The sequence below is a fragment of the Thermobia domestica genome, chromosome 1, assembly GCF_964235325.1.
Source record: "Thermobia domestica chromosome 1, izTheDome1.hap1.1, whole genome shotgun sequence".
NCBI classification, from domain to species: Eukaryota; Metazoa; Arthropoda; class Insecta; order Zygentoma; family Lepismatidae; genus Thermobia; species Thermobia domestica.
The window spans coordinates 351304947-351326874 of record NC_137454.1 but is presented as its reverse complement, the minus strand read 5'-3'; the positions used below and the strand labels follow the sequence as shown (position 1 = coordinate 351326874).

The 21928-nt window shown below is 36.5% G+C and overlaps 1 protein-coding gene across 1 annotated transcript; it reads left to right on the top strand.

The window, feature by feature from the left end:
- The first annotated feature begins 10344 nt into the window (after positions 1-10344).
- LOC145681852 (uncharacterized) lies at positions 10345-10788 on the top strand. Its single transcript, XM_081753462.1, has one exon. It carries the CDS (start codon positions 10345-10347, stop codon positions 10786-10788), a length of 444 nt encoding a protein of 147 aa, XP_081609588.1.
- Positions 10789-21928: the final 11140 nt, after the last annotated feature.

Below are 21928 nucleotides of genomic sequence, written 5' to 3'. Positions count from 1 at the left end.
GCGTGCGCCAGGTGAAGCGATAATTTGAGATATAGAGGTAGCAGCACCTAGATTACCATCTACGTTTATGATAATAATAATAATAATAATAATAATAATAATAATAATAATAATAATAATAATAATAATAATAATAATAATAATAATAAAACACTTTGATTGCATTAGTTCACAATTTAGTAACAAAACATGAATGTAGAATAATAAGTAGAGCAACCAACATTATGCTTTATTTTTTTTTTTCCAAATTATGCTTTATTATTAATTTCAATCATTGTTTTACATTAATCGTGTGTAACGTATAATATTTACTATACATTAAATATTCTAAATATCTTGATCTATTTATTAATATTTTATGCAACCAGTTTCTTTCATAATTAATGAACTTTCTACCTAATGCACTGTAAAGAGAGGCTTTACTCAAGCCAGTTTTTTTAAAATCACTTGTGTGCGCCTTAGAGGTGCATATATACAGAAAGGGAAAGTAAAAGATGCCACCAAAAAGTACAGAAAGTGCTCAACTTCAAGAGGTACACAGTACAGTGTGGAGTTCTTGTGTACTATTCATTGTTGGTGGAAGTTTTCTTCTTTTTGTCCTTTATTCTTTTCTCCACGTCAAAAGATTAGACCAAAAAGTTTACAAAAATAAAAATAAGCTTTTCATTGTTGCATTGTTATGTTCTCAATGATTTTGCATTGTAAATATTGTTTCTTAAAAATATTAATACAGTATGTTAAACTTGAAGTTAAAGAGATTTTTTTAAAGAATTGTGCTATATCTTTTAAATTATGCTTTATGCTTTATTTTCTAAAATTATGCTTTTAAAATTAGTTTCTTCTGGATCCTTAGACAGCCACAACCATGTTCAAGGTACCAACCATATGTGTAAATAGCTATTATGCTTGGGTTGCTCTAATAATAAGAAAAACTTTCAAATGCATACAGAAACATAGATAATAAGTCAGCATTGAGAACTGAATTGATGTATCGATGACTAGGTGTAATCGTCTTTCAGTTTAAGAGAAATTAGCGGAAGAAGTTACGAAGAGAATTATGTGGAATAGATCATTATATGAATAGCTGGCGCTAGTTTCAAGTAGTGCTACATACTATGGTATTTATAGTCAATAGTACCGGTATTTGGAATTCGTGACGCCTATAGTTGCAAGATGGTAACATTAGGGTAAAATTGAATTACATCGGTAGAATTGAATTTATCTTAGGGTTAAAAAGTCTATGGCACAGGTCGGATGTAACTGAGTAATAAACTTACAGAAAAAAAAAAAAACAGTCGGAACGATAGGGCGCTCGAATCGAACATCGGCCTTCTGAATGTTAATCCGATGTTCTAACGCCTGAGCTCAGTTGGAATACGTAGTGTACTTCCGCCAATACTACTGCGTGTGGATTCTATAGAATCTAGGGCGCCAATTTCTCTGTAACTTTGGGGATCCATTCAGATGCAGAAGGTATATATGAGGGTTCTAAGACAAACTGAATTCAAATTGTACAAAATATTGTATATTTATAAATAGAATGTGGGCTCCACATGAACTTTGAGGGGGCTGCCCCCCAGGATCTGTGACCTTGACAGATCACCGTGGTCACGATAAGCAATGAAGAAATGGTTGGAATATAAGCATACCAGTTGTATTAATAACACACTGCCAGCTCTCTTTACTGCCAGAGTTCTGCCCTCAGGTACACGCATAATCGGGGATTCCCCGAAACACACGCATGATGGGAATTTCCCGGTGCAAACGAATGATCTGCAAGCCCTCACGCAAACAAAAAAAAGTACATGATTAAGCAAGTGTACAAATAGATGTAGCAGGAAGGAATGTTTCGTCTCTGATTTACTCGACCTTTCCTCTCCTATCCACTGTTAAGTTTGAGTTGAGTTGCGTTTCTATAGCACTAGATGGTGAAGAGCATTGCCTCATTTACAGGTTGTTTTCGCGTAGCATTTTTCGTTATATTTCTTAATGTAAGACGACCAATGTCACTATTCCAAGTGAACATTTTCATTTTCCGGAAAATTTTCCGTCTTCCGTTTTCCGGAAAATTTCCATTTCCGTTTTCCGGAAAATTTTCCGTTTCCGTTTTTCCGGAAAATTTTCCGTCTTCCGATTTTCCGGAAAATTTTCCGTTTCCGATTTTCCGGAAAATTTTCCGTTTTCCGATTTTTCGGAAAATTTTCCGTTTTCCGTTTTCAATTTTCCGGTTTCCGGAAAAATATTTTCCGTTTTCCGTTTTTCCGGAAAATGTGGCCATCCCTAGTTTAAATCCCGGAGGCGCAAGTATTCGAGCTCGAGCCAAAAATTATTAAATTTGTAGGATCCCGGCCAAACATGTTCAAAACTGCTTGGCCCGAGTTTAGGGTTAACGGCTCAAGCACATCGGCTCACAGCTCATTCACTACTATCAAGCCGAACCGAGAAGTGAGTCAAACCAACAGCTCACCCAACCGGAAGAGCTCGAGCCGATGGCTCACCGAGCCGAACTGAACCCAGCTGATGGCTCATCTCAACAAGGCGGTTGGAGCCATCGGCTCAGTTAAACCGAGCCAAGCCGATTGACATCACTTTCTCGGTTAAGCTTGTGCTTCTCAAAAATTCTACCGTGCAAGTCTCAGCCTCGATGGTAAGAACTGCTGTATATACTTATATTGGTGCTCACGACATTTGAGACTGTCTCGTTATAAAAATCTATTGTCGTCTCGTTATAGAGACGAGACGAGATGCGAGTAGCGTTTCCTCTCGTAATCAACACTAGAAGTATTCCACATTACTGTTTACATTTCTCATGACATTCGTTTTCCAGTCTAATCAGGCCATAATTACAAAATGAGTTAAAACGGGCTGAACGAGCGAGCGTATTTATCAATTTCGACTCGACTCGAAACTCGACATCAAAAACAGTGACTCGGCTCGGAACTCGACTAGAGAAAATTATCTTTCACTCGACTCGTGCCTATCCCTAGTTAGGGTAAAATGTTTTTGCATACTTCTCAAATTTCACATGACGATGGTCATGATAAATGTAAACTGTATGGGGATCAACCAGTACCAAATCATGATGTAAAATCCTCTTAACCTCGGTAATTCGCATACTACTTGTTGATAGTTTCTACCATTCACAGAGAAAGATATGAAATAGTCCACAAGATTCCCTCTTCGAATAAGCACTTTAGTTTTATGAGTTGATCATTTTACTTTTACGATATTGCATTTTCTTATTTATTTCGTCCTTCATTTGAACTTGTCTTTAATAATAATATTATTAGAATGACAGTAGATATGTTACGCTGTTCATGAAACTCATCTCATCTTGACGAAGATTTACAGGGGCGGATCCAGGACCGACTTCTGGGGGCGGTGGGTTGTCATACTGCTACTTAGAACTACTTTTAACAGTTTCAAACTTTTAATGGAGGGTTTTATTTATATATATAAAATAAAAATATTTTCTTTTCTGGAGGAGCCGATCGCCCCCTCCCCCTGGATCCGTCACTGATTGAAATACTGATATAACTTTACGAGCTTAATAGAACTATAAAATAGAGTATCTTGGTTTACAGCCCTTTGATTCTTTAATAATTCGCCATTCAATTTCAGGTTTAAGTTAGTGATAGATTATTATGTGTGGTACGTCGTATCCGATCTTGACCAAACTTGGTACGATAATTGACCTCGTATCGCTTAGTATATACATGCTTGAGTTATTGACCACCAAATTCGGGTTTAGACTTTGCGACATGAAGAAATTACCGGTACACTAAATCATGATCTACGAAATCAATCTGATCTTGACCAAACTTGGTATGTCGGCAAAGATTGACGCGTTTTGTACACATAGGAGAAACGTCGGGAAGGATTGACGCGCGTTGTATATACACATATGAGGAATTCGGCAAGGATTGACGCGCATTGTACACATAGGAGACACGTAAGAAATATTATGGTGTGCAGAGCTTTACTTTCCAAGATATTGGTCATAGAAGTTTGGTTCAAAAACAGCGAATTTAACTAACAGCGAATTTAAGCGAGTAACAATTTTCATCCTACCTTGATAAAACTTGGCATGGTGCCGTACCTTCATAAGCTTACTACTTATATAAAATGCTATATTGTTCATATCTTTGGGCCGCGACTTAGGGTTTGGACTTATTTGACTTCTAACCCCAAGCTTGAAAACAAAAACTCAAGAACTAAGACGATTCATACGGCGGTATTTAACACATATGAAGCCTGTGAAGGTCTACCACCATTTGAAATTTGACCAGGTAATGATCATTTATTTTAAATTAATGGCTATCAAATTTCACTCCTGAAGTTAATTAACATTTTGTAGGAAATAAGTGCACTGTCTGTATATAAACAAATTTTGTCTTTTTTTTGGTGTCAAGAATCCGTGGTTTCATTTTTATCCTTACTTTTGGGGCACCCTGTAGATAATATGTGGTAATAATTTAAACTTATCATTAATATGAATGATTTCACTTCCTTGCGTAATTGCACTAATATACTATACCAGAAATAATTAGAATTAGAATTAGAATTAGAATAATATTTAGAATTATGGACATGAGATGGAAGGTCAACTAATTTTGATCAACTGAAATATATTGGAACATTCTAATGCACAAAGTACAAAGTTGTTCTAAATTCTGTATACGAAGAAAAAAGTTGTCTGTAACATATTTCCACACAGATTAAGAAAACATTTATACATTTAGTTTATAGCTGATATTCCCAAAAACTCTGTTTCTGTTTTGCTTTTACATCGTTAAATATATTTTGTGATGTTCTGTAGCGTTCAAAATATTAATACTCCACTTCACTGTTCAAAAGTGTGATCAATGAAATTATTTTATTCTTTTAGTAGCTATATAAAATTCTTTGTAGAAATAAAAGTCTCTGCAGAAAGTGTACAGACATTACAAGTTTAGTTTTATCCTACCTTGATAAAACTTGGCATCGTGCCGTACCTTCATAAGCTTACTACATATACTAAATGCTATATTGTTCACATTTTTGGCCCATGACTTAGGGTTTGGATGCCATGTAGAAGGTTATTTCTTAAATTAACACTTTTATAAATCGAAAAATAAAATAAATTATTTTTTCTTAAATTTAACGTTAACCAATGATTATTCTTTCTTGAAATTCATAAAATATTTCCATTTTTTAATAAGAAAATCATAACAACGGATTATATAAAAATTCGTATTACAATTTAATACCATCAAAAAAAGTTGTAACGTAAAATAAACATTAGTTTAACATGTTCTGCGTTGTTGACGAATAAAAAAGTATATTATAATGTACTACGTGCTTCTGTGTACAATGTCATATGCTCCTGTTTGTAAACAGCACCAAATGTAATTACGTCGGAGTACTACTACACCACTTGGAATTACTGCAAGAAGCAGACAACGGACAACCAACCTCCTACAAGTCACATGACGACAGAATAGCAGCAACGCCACTGCCTATATATTGGACAGCAACCAGCGGACAGGCACCAGTTTCCTGGTCTCCCTCCTTTTGCTTGCCTGTAGCACTAGGAGAATCCTACCTCAAAGCCTCTAGTCTGCTTCGGGACTTTTGGCTATTCCCTCCTCCTTCACAATGATGACAATGGGTGGCTTAACCTGCTTCGTGGTTTTGGGGTTCCCTACGTCACTCTGCTTAGCCTGCTTCAGAACTCTGAAGAGATCCTGTCCACGAACGTGCGGTCTACCTAGTTTCTACCTTTCAATTAGAGAAAAGTTTATTATAGTGTTTCTGTAAATACAGATGTTTATTTGGAGGATTTTATAAATAAAGTGGTAGTGGAAGTAGATTCCGGACTCTGATTTTATTAATCTAGCTCTACCTATCAGAAATCTTACAATATATACAGAGTTACCTGTGTTTCCAGAGATACTACTTTTCACTCTGCATCACAAGAAAAAGAAAGAAAAAATAAAAGAAATTGATATGGAATCTCAGGTTTTACGTACTACGTCTATGCTCTGTTGGCTAAAGGAGACGGATGGTCTATGGAAGTTAATGATTATAATGGAATTATAATATCGGAGGAAATAGATCCTCGAGAAAACCTACAGGTACAAGATTGTTCACCAAAAACTCACGTACATTGAGATTGAACAGGTAATCGTCGCATCAGTGGTTCCACCACTAATTGACATGTCGCCATTATCCGTGAGAAAGAGATTTTAATATAACCGAAAGAATAGACTGAACATAATCAAATAAAGCCTCCATAATGTAAACGATATTATTTTAAGGTAAAAGAGCTTGATAGATCATGTAATATTTAAATGCATTTAATGTCAGATCAGCAATTGGCTGCTGACTTAACATTCCATACAACTTGGCTGCTGACTTAATGCTCCCGTATAAATAGAACATTGAAAATATAGTAACTTTAAAAAATATTTGTAGAAAGGTTTATCTATTGATTAAGGAACATGCGGAACGTAAAGGTTGAGCTGGTGTCCATGAGGCAAGAAAGGTTTCGTTTCGTCTCGTCGATTCCAATCGCAAAATTAAGGCACGATAGTCGAGACGATAGGTTCATTTTTAAATTCCAGAAAGTGCACAACACGCAAGAAATGACACAAATATGTTCAACGAAACCCATGTCAGGGAAATCATACAAGGAGACCTAGCTACGAACTGAACTTGAAGTGAAGAATGAGTGTCTCTGAGCGTTCGTGGGTCTGTAGTACAATGTTGCCTTAGCATTAAGAGGGTCCTGGGTGCAAAGTCTGGTGACCATTTATCGTGACAGCTGGTTTCTCGTTTCGTTCTCAGTCGTACCAGGCGAATACCGGGATGGTACCTCATAATACGGCCGTGGCCTCTTCTGGCCTCACATTCTTGTCCGTCCCATTCTGGCCGTATGTCGTAGCATCCAATGGATGGACATTATACTCCAACCTAAAAACAGGAGTTGTTCGGATTCTCCTGTCTGCTAAAGCGAAGCGCTGCATGCACGGAGTAGTTGACAGTCGCCACAAAATCTAGAACGTCAGTCATTATACATTCGCTTATGGCCAAGCAGAAGGCAATGGTCGGACAGCAGCATGAATTTACAAGGACTATTATTCTCATCGACAGCAACTGACGTACAAAACGTTTGGTGCCATTCTTCGGCGTTTGTGTGAAACAGAGTCCTTTGATGGAACAGGTAAAGGTGGAGCACGTCCGCATTATGTTCGTACACCAGACCTAGACGAACGGATGCTACAAGACATTGCAAATAACCCGAGTGTAAGCTCTGAGAACGCCAGTATAACATTAACCAAAGTACTATGCTGAATATTCTTCACGATAACCACTACTACTCCTATACCATTTACATCTGTTGTAAAACCCAGCATACTACACTTGTAAGATTTCTCCTTGCGAGACGCCACAAAGCTAACTCAAAAACCATCCTGACCAAATGGGCTCTCTCTGTGTGTGTGTATTTGAAGAACAGCGAATGCGTTGTTTTTCTGAGCCTAATTGTTTAATTTGTCGCTGTGGTATAACTCTTATTTCGCTAAACTTGACAAATAAACTTGACTTGACAAATAAGGATAATACAACAAGATGGCGGCGGCGTAGTGAAAGTTTGATATCATCGTCTCCAGTAAAATCATATAATTTATATTCATATATTCACATATAATGTAGCGTGAATACAATTAGTCAGTGTTTTAATCAAGAAGAAACACACAGAACATATAACCTTTGTAATTATAATCAGTTTAATAGAATTACTGTGCAAAATGGCTAACAACACTCGTTATAACAGCAGAAACAATGGACTGAAGTCACCGGCTGCACCTTCAAGTAGGTCAGAAATTATGAAGGATATATGTGATGAAGTGAAACGTACTGTGCAGACACCTGAAGTCATGAAGCTAATCGTTGATTCAATAATTGAATCTGTAACGCGTGTTGTGATAGAACGTTTGGAAGAAATGCTAAATTTCAATAGTGAAGTGATTGAGGACTTACGGAAAGAGTTGGTATAAAGAGACAAGAAAATAAGTGATCTGCAGGAAAATATAGATGAGTTAGAACAGCTTAAGGATCTTCGGTGTACCTGAGAAGATAAATGAAAACACAGACAATCTTGCACTGGAAATCTTTGAAAAGAGACTGGGCGTAAATTTAAGTACAAGGGACATTTGCCATTCTCATAGAGTAGGACAGAAGAAGCCTGGTAGTACACGGCCAATTATTGTTAAATTTGTTAGTTATCGCTCACGGGCTGAAGTGTTTAATCAGAAATGGAAGCTAAAGAACTCTGGAATTGTAATAAGAGAAGATTTATGTAGTTCACGATTGCAGCTACTGCAAAAGGCACTTAAGAAGTTTGACCCCAAGAATGTGTATACAAGGGACGGAAAAATTGTTGTCATCATCAATGGCAAAAAGAACTACGTTACGAATGCTTCTCAATTACAGGAGCTGTAAAGTTTGCACTCTACAGTGTGTGAATGATGACCTTGTGTGTAGTGCAAAGGTGTGTAACTTGCAGGTAGTGCAAAAGTGTATTTATGTTACAGTTATCTGTTCTGTTCTATGTTAGAAATATATTTTATACTTTAAAGGACAACTATGGTAAGTCGAAATCAATTGTGCTCTTTTGTTATCTGTGTACCGTGAGTTGACAAATTTATAATATATTAGTGGATATAGAAGTTGAACTTGTACAAGGGTACTTGTACCAATGTTGTAAGTTAGTTACTCATCACGTTACAAATCTCAACTGGACACGATGAAATTAACAACTTAACAACACGATGAAAATGCTAAATTTTAAGCACTGTTTTATTAAGTGTGCGTTAAGTGATAAATACAAAAACGCCTATGTTAGAACTGCATTTATAAGGCAATTTTTTCCAATACTGTTATTTCTTCTTTACTGTAAGTTTAGTCATCTATGTTCTATGGTATTTTATTTTATGTTTATCGGTAGAAAAGGCAGTCATCATGTCATGTGTGTCAGTGTAGCCTTTCAGTTTCGTCAGGGCTCAATTACTGCTTTAATGGTGTTTTTTACATACATTTTAATTATAATCTTTGTATTTGAATATGGGTAGTAAAAACATAAACAATGTGGAGTTTCAGATCCTTACTCACTCTGCTGCTTCGTCAAATTTTAAAATTATGCATGCAAATGTCCGTTCTCTTTTTCCTAAAATTGACGAAGTACGGCTACTCGCTGTCTCCACACAATGTTCCATTTTGATTATATCGGAAACATGGTTGGACGATTCTATAAGTACAAGGCAAATTGAGATTCCAGGATATTCAGTCATTCGCAGTGACAAAGGGAGGGGTGGAGGCATGCTGATTTACTACTTAAAACATATTAAAGTGAAAGTTGTTGACTTTCAATCTAACGATGTTTATCAATATATAGAAATGTTAAATCTTGTTGTTAATGTGAACCACTTGTCAATTGGTATTACTGCTGTATATAGATCTCCCAGCATACCATATAGGGAATTATCAGCGATCGAAGATGCCGTATTGGAACTATATCCACAAGTCGACCAAATATTCGTTGTTGGTGATTTCAATTGCGATCAACTCTGTCCAGATAAACAAGAAACTATTTACTTGAAATCTATTATTAACATATTAGGTTTCACACAGTTAATAAATGAACCCACGAGAGTCACTGAAACTACCGAATCTTTGCTAGATTTAATTATTACTGACAACCCGGAACAGGTACACTCGTTTGGAGTTAGTCCACCCATTGGAACATCAGACCACAGCGTAATTCACGTCACTCTCAAGCTTCATACAGTATCCAAAACTCCCAGTAGAGTAATTCAGTGTCGTACTTACGCTTCATTTAATACCGAATCGTTTTATCATGATGCACAAAATTACAACTGGGATGATATTATTCAAATGGAAACAATAGATAATAAAGTTGAATTTTTACAGAACTCTATATTTGACATTTTTGATAACCATGCACCGCTCAAAACGAAAAGGCTATCTAAGAACACTCTTCCCTTTATTTCAAGTAACACAAAACTTTTAATGAAGTTGCGTGACCGTGCTTACAGAAAATATAAAAGAACGAAGAATCAGTTGCATTGGGAGGATTACAGACGTTTGCTAACTTCACAACTACTGTTGTGCGACAAGAAAAGACTGCGTATTTTTCTGATCGTATGAGATCTACTAATGATGTACGTAACATTTGGAAAACTTTGCGTGATCTTGGTAGGTAAAAGCGATTCATGCTTGATTCTTCCAAATGATGTAAATGTCATTGAAGCTATAAATTCACATTTCACAAGTGTCTATAAAATGTCTGAGACAAGCACTGAAGTACTTGATCAACAAACGCATTGGCTTTCATCACGTAAACTAAATAGCAATATTGAAACGTTTAAGTTTCACACTGTAAACGAAACAGAAGTTAAAACTGCAATACACTGTATTAAATCCAACACATGTGCATTTGATGGAATAACAGGAAAAATGTTTCGACTGTCTGTTCCGTTTATTTTAACTCCACTTACTCACATAGTATATTACTCATTAACTCAAGGTTGTTTTCCAGAACTGTGGAAGCGAGCGAAGGTGGTTCCACTGCCCAAGAAGACAGTTGTACAGTCGCTTGATGAGCTTCGTCCCATCAGTATACTTCCAATGATCTCCAAAGTACTAGAAAAGGTAGCATTTCAGCAATTAACAACTTTTATCAATAAAAATGAAATATTGCCTGTTTACTCAATCCGGCTTCCGTAAAGAACATAGCACAACCACAGCCCTTTTAGAAATTACAGATTCAATTTTGAATTCAATAGAAAATTCAATGGTAACAGTTTTGGTCTTGTTGGATCTTTCGAAGGCTTTTGATTTAGTAAATCATGAACTCCTACTGGCCAAAATGAAATATTACAACTTCTCGGAATCAGTTATTAAATGGTTCCACAGCTATCTCTCTTGTAGACAGCAACAAGTAATACTAAGAGGAGAAAAGACTCAGGTATCTACCCCATCCCTGATAAAGGCAGGAGTTCCGCAAGGTTCAATATTAGGTCCCCTATTATTTTCACTCTTTTCAGCAGATCTTTCTACAGTCATAAAATATTCATCAGTTCACTTCTATGCGGATGATACCCAGATCTTCATCAGTAGTACGCCTGAAAATATTATGGACACAATAGAGTTACTTAATACGGATCTTTCAGCTGTTAGCAACTGGTACCTTAAGAATGGTCTTTTACTTAATCCATTAAAATGTGTTTTCACTGTATTGGGAACATCACATCAGTTGAGCAAAATCAACCCTGATGACCTAAAAATAACTGTAGTGAATTCCAGTATTCCATTTTCTCCCTTTGTAAAAGATCTAGGCTTAATAATAGACCAAGGGCTTAGCTGGAATAAACACATTTCTGAACAGTGTATTAAAGCTAAGCGCATCTTACGACAGCTTTATAAATTGAAAGGCTATTTATCGCAAGAAACAAGACTATATCTTGTTAACACTCTGATTTTGCCTCTGTTCGATTACTGCGATTCAATATATGGTAGCTCTCTCTCCACTCAAAATACTAGAGCAATTCAGAAAATACAGAATTACTCTATACGCTTCTCTCTCAATTATAGGAAGTCTCAGCATATTCTGCCGGTACTTAATGAAAACAATATCCTAACCATGTCCCGAAGACGATATCTCCGATACTGTTGTTTACTATACAAAATAAATTAACATAAAGCACCACCTTACTTGCATCATAAATTAACATGTAGATCAGAAATTCACCGTTACAATACCCGAGGAAGTAATAAGCTGAATATGCCCCGGCATTCTTTAAAAATAACAGAGAAGGCATTTTCAATCTCGGCAGTAAGAATCTGGAACTCCCTACCAAAGTCAATCACTGATAAACCGTATAATTTATTTAAATCATCACTCCAAACATTATTATTTAGAGATCAGAGACAAAGCATTGGCACACATGACAGGTTTACTACAGTTTGAAATTGGACTGAAATTGGTATGAAATTGACTAGCAGTATGAGTATAGTTTTTTTTCATTTACATTTACTGAGTGTTTTATTTATCATTAGTATTATTGAATGTATCATGTTATGTTGTTATTTGTATCTTGTATCTTATTTGTGTCTTTATTTTTTTCTTTCTTTTCTTTGTAATGATGACAAGGGTTAGGTGGCAGAGCAGCCTCCGGCTGAACCTCGCCCGCTGAAATAAAGAGAAATTCAAATTCAAATTCAAAATTCAAATACTTGAAACGTGTGCCGGGATTATCGTGTGGGGATTACCTTCCCAGAGTAAGTTTTGTTGGTTGCTCTTGCACATGGCCACTAACATTGTTAGATTCCTTTTGTCTATTCTCTTCACAGATGAGGCAACGTTTGATAATTCTGGCATCATTAATCTACACAACCGTCATATATGGGACATAAAGAACCCCATGGAGTAGTTGAATCGAAAGGTTCAGGAACGGTTCGGAGTCAATGTTTGGGCGAGGATTATTGGGGATCACCTACTTGGACCAGTATTTCTTGCACAGCGCTTCGATGGACAGACGTATCTGGATTGTCTTCAGAACATTCTGCGTATTGTACTTGAAGTTGTGTCACTGCAAGTACAGGGGACATGTGAATGATGCACGACGGAGATCCAGCTCACTTGCGTCGTACAGTTCGCCAATATCTGAACGCAATTTTTCCCGGCAGTTGTATTGGACGGAGAGGTGCTGTTCAATAGCTCACCCAGTCACCTAATCTACTCTTCCTCGATTATCACTTGTGGGAACACGTGAACAGTGTAGTGTATGCCGAGCCAGTTCCTGATCACCCGATACTTAAACAACATATCCGTGGAACATTTGACGCTCTTCGGGTGCAAGATTACGACTGTAGAGTACGGCAATCCATGATGCGGCGATTTGTTGGCTACATTGACGTCCAGAGAGGCCTCTTTGAACATCTTTTGTGAAATTTCCACAAGTACGGACACATAGCTGTACCGTTACAACACAAGTTTATATACCGGTACTATTCATGTACAAATGCTTTAATGACAGATTACCAATAATTATTTAGCTAATTGTTAGTATGAAGTGCTTTGTTTTTTTCACCTTACTGAGGGTATCCCTGGATGTTCCCACTGTAACATAACGTGAACGTGGTAATGGCATGTATCTAAGGCATTTTTATTAAAAATTTTGGTTGTGTCACTTCCTGTGTGCTATGCATAGTAGGCTTCTTTTTTTTAAAAAAAAAACTGTACTATTGTGCTTTCGTGTATTTGACTAGACTGTTGTGAGCACGTTGACTGTGTATTTTCCTTTCGTCATTATTATATTATTATTATTATTATTGTCGTCCCACCTCCTTGTCTCCCGCCTTACGGTCATTTCTAAGTATTAGTTTTCGTTGTTTTCGTCACAGGTTTCCCTGAATGTGTCTACTGCACCACAAGGTGAATGTGGTATTGGTACCTATCCAAGGCTTAGGACGCTACCTGACACCATTCTTTCCCTGGATGCTGTACTGGCTGAGAGACCTTATTCCTCTAGACGTTCGGCCAGCACAGCTCATCACGGGATGTACATGCCACACAATACTTACATTGTGCACTTTCGATTCGGCCATTCTGACAATTGTCAGGGTTTTACTTACAAGGGAATATTCCGAGGTGGTGAATTTAATTACTGAAAATGATTGCTAGCACTGAATTCAGCACCAAAAGAAACAGAGAAAAATAAGGTGTTTAGTGGCAGAGCGTATACAGGGTTTGAGATAAATGAGGGCGAAGTGCGAAAATAGAACGTAGAAAATGTCTAGAAATGCCATGTTAATTTTGAAACGAGTAGAGGGATTGAGGTCAAATGTTGGATATGAGGAATGCATGTAGAGCTCCACTGAATAGGCGTAATGTGAATCATGGAGGACATCTGAAAAGCCGCCATGGTTGAATTAGCCCAAGAAGAATATACGGGAAAGGGATCGTGTAGCATATGCGTCTTGACGCCCAACGTCTATTGAAATCAATAGTGGTCAATACAGTTTGAAGCCTCTGTTAATAGCAACTGCTATAGATCTTAACAATGACTATGTGGTTGATACAAAAATGGAGATAGCAGTGGGCACATTTGAAACGCGATAAAGATGGACCATCGGGGTCGTCACGGCTGTCTACGGTATTGAAATGGAAGCAGTAGTCGACAGGTGTCATGAATGCACCAGCTACTGTCTGCAAATATTGTTTTGTAGTAAGCGTATGTAATCATAGCTTGGAAACCTGATGCTGAAAACTGGGAGTGGGTGAGTGAATGCAAGTTAATGAAGTTGTCCCGTTTCCATGTCAAATACACTAAACACCCTCTTTTACTCTGTTTCTTTTGCTGCTGAATCCAGTGCTAGTAATAAGTTTCATCAATTGAATTCACCAAATCGGAACGTTCCCTTGTTAGTTTCACCAGAACTATGCCGGAATAACGATCAGTACTACGTCTAATTCGGTTCTTCAGTTGATGCAGTTATGCAACCTCTCATAGTCTAGTATCCAAATGTTCGCCATATTGTAACTACTTCAGATATGGCTGTACCGCTAACGAATACCATGTTCTCTATGCACCCCTTTCATTTAACTTACGTAGGACACTTTTTTTGTTCACAGCATGTCCAAGAATCTCTCTGTTCTTAGGGGGAATAACTTGCGCACGAATTGTTGCGTTTTCAAACATGCACTTTTCAATAAAGTAAATATGCCTTCCTAAGTGACGTTTTTAACCGTACTGTCTACGGTATATTGTTTTCGAACTGTTCCTATGTTTTCGATATCGTGTCACCCCTCAACGGAACGGAATTTCTCCCACGTTTCCTACGACTTCTTCTTTTCTTTTGCATCTTTTCGAATGTATTATCATCCGTATAAGTTTGTCTTCATAGTTAGAATTTACCCCCCTCTCTCTCTTCATATATAGGCTATATGTTGTAATATATATATGTTGTAATATGTAATTGATTCTTGCACTTCTGTAAAGGAAAATATTTTTTAATGTTAGTTTTATGTAGTCGCGAAAGTATGTAATTAAGGTTATAGTGGATTATGGTTTATAAAACCAATAGCACCTTGGTGTCTGTGCTGATCATTGAACATGTAGTGGAAAGTGTGCGAGTTCATTGCGTCTCCTTGTCTAAAATACAGTAGATCTGCGTGAAATATAACATCAGACAATATAATTCAGTATTCAAATAAAACATTCGGTCCCTGGTGCGTTCCCACCCAGGCCCGTATCCAGGGGGGTCTAGGGGGGCGCCCCCTAAATTTTCCCTGGCCCCCTAAAATTTTCACGGTAGGCTTGCAAATGAACTATAATACGATTATAAACTATAGTATGGTTGGATCGGGCCCCCCTAACTTCAGCCGCCCCCCCCCTACATTTTTGGGCTGGCTACCGGCCTGTTCCCACCACATGTGAATTTTCTATGGATACCATCGTATCCGAATGCTTCCTCAAAGTTCTTCTATTTTTTGTTACACTGTCATATCCAGGGCTCTTTCAATGATTTTGGCTTTGATTAATCATTCGTCCCGTCTAGGCTACACATTACAAACCTGTGATGTTAAACTATAAAGTTTCGTATACATTTTATCTCGAACGAAATTTTAATTAAATAGGTGACATGTATTATAATACTTAATGATAGAACGTACAAGCTTCTGTCCTGGCGGAAGGACTTCTGTATATGAGCCGCTGTCCTGCCGGCAGGACGCACCTGTTCAATGGAAAGAATGTGAGTTTGTCCTTCTGTAAGGACGGAAGTCTTTCAGCAGTACGCATTTTAAAATACACAATAAACAATACAAGAGTAGGTTTAGTATTAGCAAAATACCAGATATATATTTAATGTCTTCATTTTAAATGTTAATTGTAGGTATGTCATACACATAATAGATATCCCGTCTGTTTTTTTTTTAATTTCTTTTTTAATTTTATTTTTGTAGCAAAGTTACAGTAATACATTTACATATGGACACGATTGTCCTAAAACACTTGTTTTCGTTATCGCTGAAATTCGCTCTACTCCGCCCATGGCTCAAAATACTTAGCGTAAACGTACTCACGATCAGTGTTTCTTCCAGAGCTGTTCTTTTGGGGGACACTGCTCCCGCCGGAGCTCTGAGAGTGCCCCCCGGAGCTGACCAAAACAATACATTTATAATATAATAATAGATAGAATAGTATCAGCAGTGCCCCCCGGAACATTATTTCTGAAAGAACCACTGCTCACGATCACCTTTAGAAAACATTCCGCCATTACTGAATTAACAGTCGTACCAATATGATTCTTTTTTGTGCTAAAACTAGAGTTCATGGTCTTTCCACCAGAAGAACTTTCTGGACGTACTCAAAGTATGTACTCTAGTTTATAGATAAACATGGTAGAACTTCCTGCCTCAAAGAGGTTGTACATTCTAAGATTAAAATAATGCACACAAGATGGCAAGCAGAAAAATAAGTTTCCAAAATGATAAATATTTAGAACTTGTTTCAGAGAAATTTTCAAGAGTTTCCATGAGTTTTAACATATTTTTCTTTTCTCAGAGCATAACTACAAAATTATGTGTTACATGAAATATTGAAAGCTATTGTGTTTATTTTCCCTAAATGTATGCTTAATGTCCGTTTATACTCTTGTATATGTAACTGAAATTTGAATTCAAATGTATAAGGAGCTTTGATCGTGCTACTTAACTCTAATTTTGTGGTGGTGAAAGAAGAAATCTTTTAGAGCAGTGTTGCCATACTTGGTACTATTGTGCCAAATTCAGCCCTTTTTGTCATTCATCGGCCCGTTGGTTCCACGGTAGTATTTTCAGCCCCTTTTGTGAAAAAGTTGGTATTATTCTACCCAATTCAGCACAATTTAACACATATTTGTCACATTTTCAAGAGTGTCAGTAAGACTTTTCCTACATCTCGCGTTACTCATACTGTGTGTTACAACCTAAAAATGCTGTTAGAAAACCATATATATTTACTAATGTCACTTTACTACCTTATACTCGTCTTACAGTCTATTATCCTCTTTCTTTCGTGAAATAAGCAAGAAAAGGGTGCAATAATTTATATTTTAATATTTTGTTATAACATACTGTTTACACACGAACTCGAAGGTGATTGATTTTTTCCTAGTTTGATATATATTTTCATATATGGCTATAACTCCGTTTCGGTTTGTTCGTTTTAAAATAAAGACCTGTTTGGTTTCCTTGCAATACATAACGAAGATGATAACTGTTTTCCCTTTTAATTTACGGACTCTGTTATACTTCCTACGTGCGAGAAAAGTTTCATCTACTTCCACGGTTGTTCGTGGTTTTTCTATTTGGAGGTTTTTAAAAAGTAATTTTTAAAGAGAGCACTTCCTTGATTTGGACTCTTGAAAGAGGGGTGGAGGAGTGTTCTAGAATTTTACCTCTTTTAGTTTCGTGTTATAGAGCCAAGTATTACTCTGGTATAAAATAATGAATTCAGGCCATTTCTTTGGTACTATTTTTCAGCCCACTCCAGAACTAAGACTGTGGCAACACTGTTTTAGAATTTCAAATCTCCCTAGTTCATTCTATAAAACAGACATTTAATTAATTATTTACTCTTCCATGTTTTCAAATGAGTCCAGAAATATTAAGTCGTTTTCAAAACTTAGGATGACAAATCTCAAACGGTGTGTAGCGACCGCATATTTTTTAATCACGCTCGAACCTAGTCATAGGAGCTAAATACGCGGTTCTTGTTGCTTGAAGTTATTCGCTTCTCGCCACGAGGGGTACATATAACATAAATCAATCGCCGATTGCTATCGGTCCTTGTGATCGAATGTGTGCCCTCCCTGCGGACCTAGTGGCTACTACGTGCACCTTTGGTGTACTGGTCCCGGGTTCGATTCCCAGGGGAATAGCCTTTGTGATTTTAACAGTCGTCGATGTTTCTATGTTCGTGTCCCTGTCGTTCTAGGTGATTGGAAAAGCCAGTTAAACGATTAAAGCAAGTAAAATTAGTAATAAGGAGTTCAAGAAACTTACTGACACACGTTCGGTGAGTCATTTTAAAAAAAAGCCTAGCAGGGCTTGTTTTATTCTACTGTTACCCACACGATAATATTACTTGACATTACGTCATACTCATGTGGTCCAACTTCGAATAGTAACTACATTATAATTACTGATTAAAATGATGCTAAAGATAATTGTGTAGTAAAATTGTTCTCAAAATATAGTACACTTCATATTCGTAACACTAAAATTGATCCTATTAACGTTTCATTTTAATTTTACAAAGAAATGATTTTAAATTTTGTACAAAGCATTTACAAGCTACTTGGAACTATATGAAAAAGTTTATTTGACTTGCATTCAAGATTTCACCCATACAAATTATTAATAACGTGTTCGTTGTACCGCAAAATCCAAAGTGTTCATGTCTTGCTTGAAGGCTCGGGAATTCACGTCGAACGCAACTGTAACGAGTTTCAAAAGTTTCGAGATTTTATTCTTCTTTCGAGATACTGAAAAGGGATTTAACAAGTGTTAGTTTTTGGTACTCATTTCGTGACCTTGATAGAAATAATGTGACCTTAATAAAAATATTTCACTTGAATTCTTAAAGTTTAGGGAGAAAACGGCTTTAAAGTTTTGGTATGAAAGTTTGTGAACCTTCATTTTAGCCGAATTGAAAAAAAAAAAAAAGAAATCCTCAATTCAATATATATATATATATATATATATATATATATATATATATATATGTGTGTGTGTGTGTGTGTGTGTGTAACCATGGCAAGAGTGAAACAGTATTTTCGAAGAAGTGGCAACGTCGGTAAATAAGCGAATGTTGAATAAGCGAATGTTTTATAAGTATAGAAATACTGCTGTGAAACCATTACAAGTGTTCTAATGTGCTTTATGCGATATCAAGTGTTGCACTTTGCACTATCCTCGTTTATGCCCATATCGTTTCTCCCTATGGATGCACCTGCGCAAGGTCTCCTGCTGCTCTCCAGCCTTAACTCGCTTAGATAGCGTTCTCGCTTTTAGTGCCACCTAACAAAAGTTGTTTGATACGATTCTAGTAAAAAATGACTGCGCAGAAAGCAAGTTTGCTCTCATATGATAAATCTGTACCCAATTGATTTTGCATGCGCCAGGGAAGTAGCAATCCAGAACGACTTAAAGAATCATTTGAAGCAAGAAAAACGAAAGCTCTTTTTATATCTCTCTCTCTTTCTCTCTCTTTCTGTCTTACGTCATAGAACAAAAAAGTATTAGTCGACTTCAAACTAGGGATGGCCATTTCCGGAAAAAGAGTTTTCCGGTTTCCGGAAATCACATTTTCCGTTTTCCGTTTTTCCGGAAAATTTTCCGTCTTCCGATATTCCGGAAAATTTTCCGTTTTCCGTTTTTCCGGAAAATTTTCCGTTTTCCGATTTTCCGGAAAATTTTCCGTTTTCCGATTTTCCGGAAAATTTTCCGTTTTCCGATTTTCCGGACGGAAAATTTTCCGTTTTCCGTTTTTAATTTTCCGGTTTCCGGAAAAAATATTTTCCGTTTTCCGTTTTTCCGGAAAATGTGGCCATCCCTACTTCAAACGAGCACTACAAATGAAAAAATTAAGAACTGCTAAAGTATCACTATTATCAATAAATAAATGAAGTCTTGCCACGCTAAGCAAGATTCAGTGGAAGACCGACAGTTGGAGAATACCGACACTTCTAAGCTTAAAGCACTGTCAATTCTACCTGGAAGTGAAGGAATTGGCGTAATCTATACAAAGTGAAACTTTGGGATATATGGAACGTATATCTGTAAACGTTTAAAAATAAGTAGAATAATTTGACTAAATAGGTCTAAATTTATGAGGTAAGGTGTGAGAGATATGTGAGAAGTTAAGGGTTACGGTAAAACTTGAGTATGTTTTGTTAATCTCTTGTTTGCAAGTAAAAGTCCTATTGTATACAATACACATGGGGGAGAGTTTACAACTGAAAGTTGGGCAATCACAGGTAGCTGGTTCATCAGTGTGCAGTGTTTCCAGCTTGCATAAAATAGAGTAATGTGTAACATATACATTCGAGGTACTTTCGAGACTCACATTTGGGGCACGTTCGATAGATGCTTTTTTCCCTCTCTCGTTGTGATTTTTAATAACTATATATATCAAAAATACTACATTTGTATTAACATATAGAAAATAGAATGTCTGCATCCTTTCTCCACTGCATGAGATGCTCCTGGAATTTGAAAAAAATGTCAGTAGCCATAAGAGCGGTAAAGAATTCAATGCTATTTGCTCCTGCTTCAAGAGCTTTAGAAGTCCCTCGGATACATTACGTGACAGATTATGCAAAGTTAACTGCAATAAACATTTTGTTGAACGTACAGCATTTGCTGAAGAAGACGAACACGCACTAGAAGAAAAGTTAATTATATTAGACGGGTATGGCTTCATCCAAGAAAATAAGATGTGGTACTGTAAAGTGAAAGAAAATAGTGCCAAACTTTTAACATCTGTACAGAAAAATAGTAAAAATAGATAAATCAAAAGGTAGTGACACATAAAAGAACGTACAGGTACATAAAATTGTTATAAAACACAGTAACACAAACGAGAAAACTCAAAAAGAAAACTATTGTGCTATCTGTCGAGGGTTTCTTTACGGCGAAAACAATTCCGCTGATTGGGTTCAATGTACCAAATATTTTCAGTGGTTTAACGAGGACAGTGTTCTTCATCCACGATCCCTTCTTTGTGTGTCAACAATATGAACTCTCAGACAAATATGAGTATAATGTTTGCTCTTTACTGTATATGAAGCTAACACTAATATATCTATAGCTATGACCATACTTTTGATAACATATGATTAACATAAATTAACAAATATTTTTTCATGAAATACAGAACTTTGTGCTCCCTGCACTGGCTCACATTTAGCGTATTATTTTTTTAATGGAATTCTTGTTTCATATATTTTTTGTAACTAAACAAATTTTGTGATTATTCTTTCTCTCATTTGTAACTCAGTGACATATTTTATTATTTTCTGTAGCTCTAAATAAAGATATTCTACATTCCTAAACATTCTCGTGTTTGTTTAAAGCACATGAACCACTTTACGATCAGTAATGTGCATTGTGGAATTATTAGTGACATTATCATAGTACGTAAGGTTTTAATGTTGATGTCGGTATTACCCCAACAACCTATCGGTAAGGGAAGTCCGACACTTCTTCATCGTTCATTTCAATTGTGTCTCCACAGCCACATATTACTTTTGTGTATCATGTATTGTATCTGTCAACTAGTTAAAATAATATACTTAACCATGGACTATAATTCGTTTCTTTAATAATTTATTACAATTTTATAGTACTCCTATCGTCCTTAGAGTGTCGGTATTGGCACAAATTACCCTATATATAGTGTGTAACAAAAGGTTCGGGACAGTGGAATATCACGAGAAATATACTTGCGATTCAAAAATTATGAAGCACGCATCCAATAACTTTAAAAGATCTATTCAACTAACATAATATAAAGTGTCCTCCCCCTCCCTATGGGAATGGAGTAAGCAACTTTAAAATTTCAAATGGGAACTCTGTATTTTTATTGCAGATTCGGATTCTGTGACCGAAAATACCCAACTTTTACATGAATTACTTTCTCGTTGTGGCAAAGTACGTTCCTCCTACATGACGGTGCAATGACAAAAAAGGAAATATCATCGTGTGTCATATGAGGTCCATTATAAATCAAATATCTCGAGAAAGAAACTGAGAATTAAAAAGCACGAGATACATGTGAAATATTTTTAAGACGTCTGCATAAAATGAAATTGCTTT

Excerpts from the sequence above, each read along its gene's own strand:
- LOC145681852 (XM_081753462.1), top strand. The coding sequence starts at position 10,345 with ATGTCTGAGACAAGCACTGAAGTACTTGATCAACAAACGCATTGGCTT.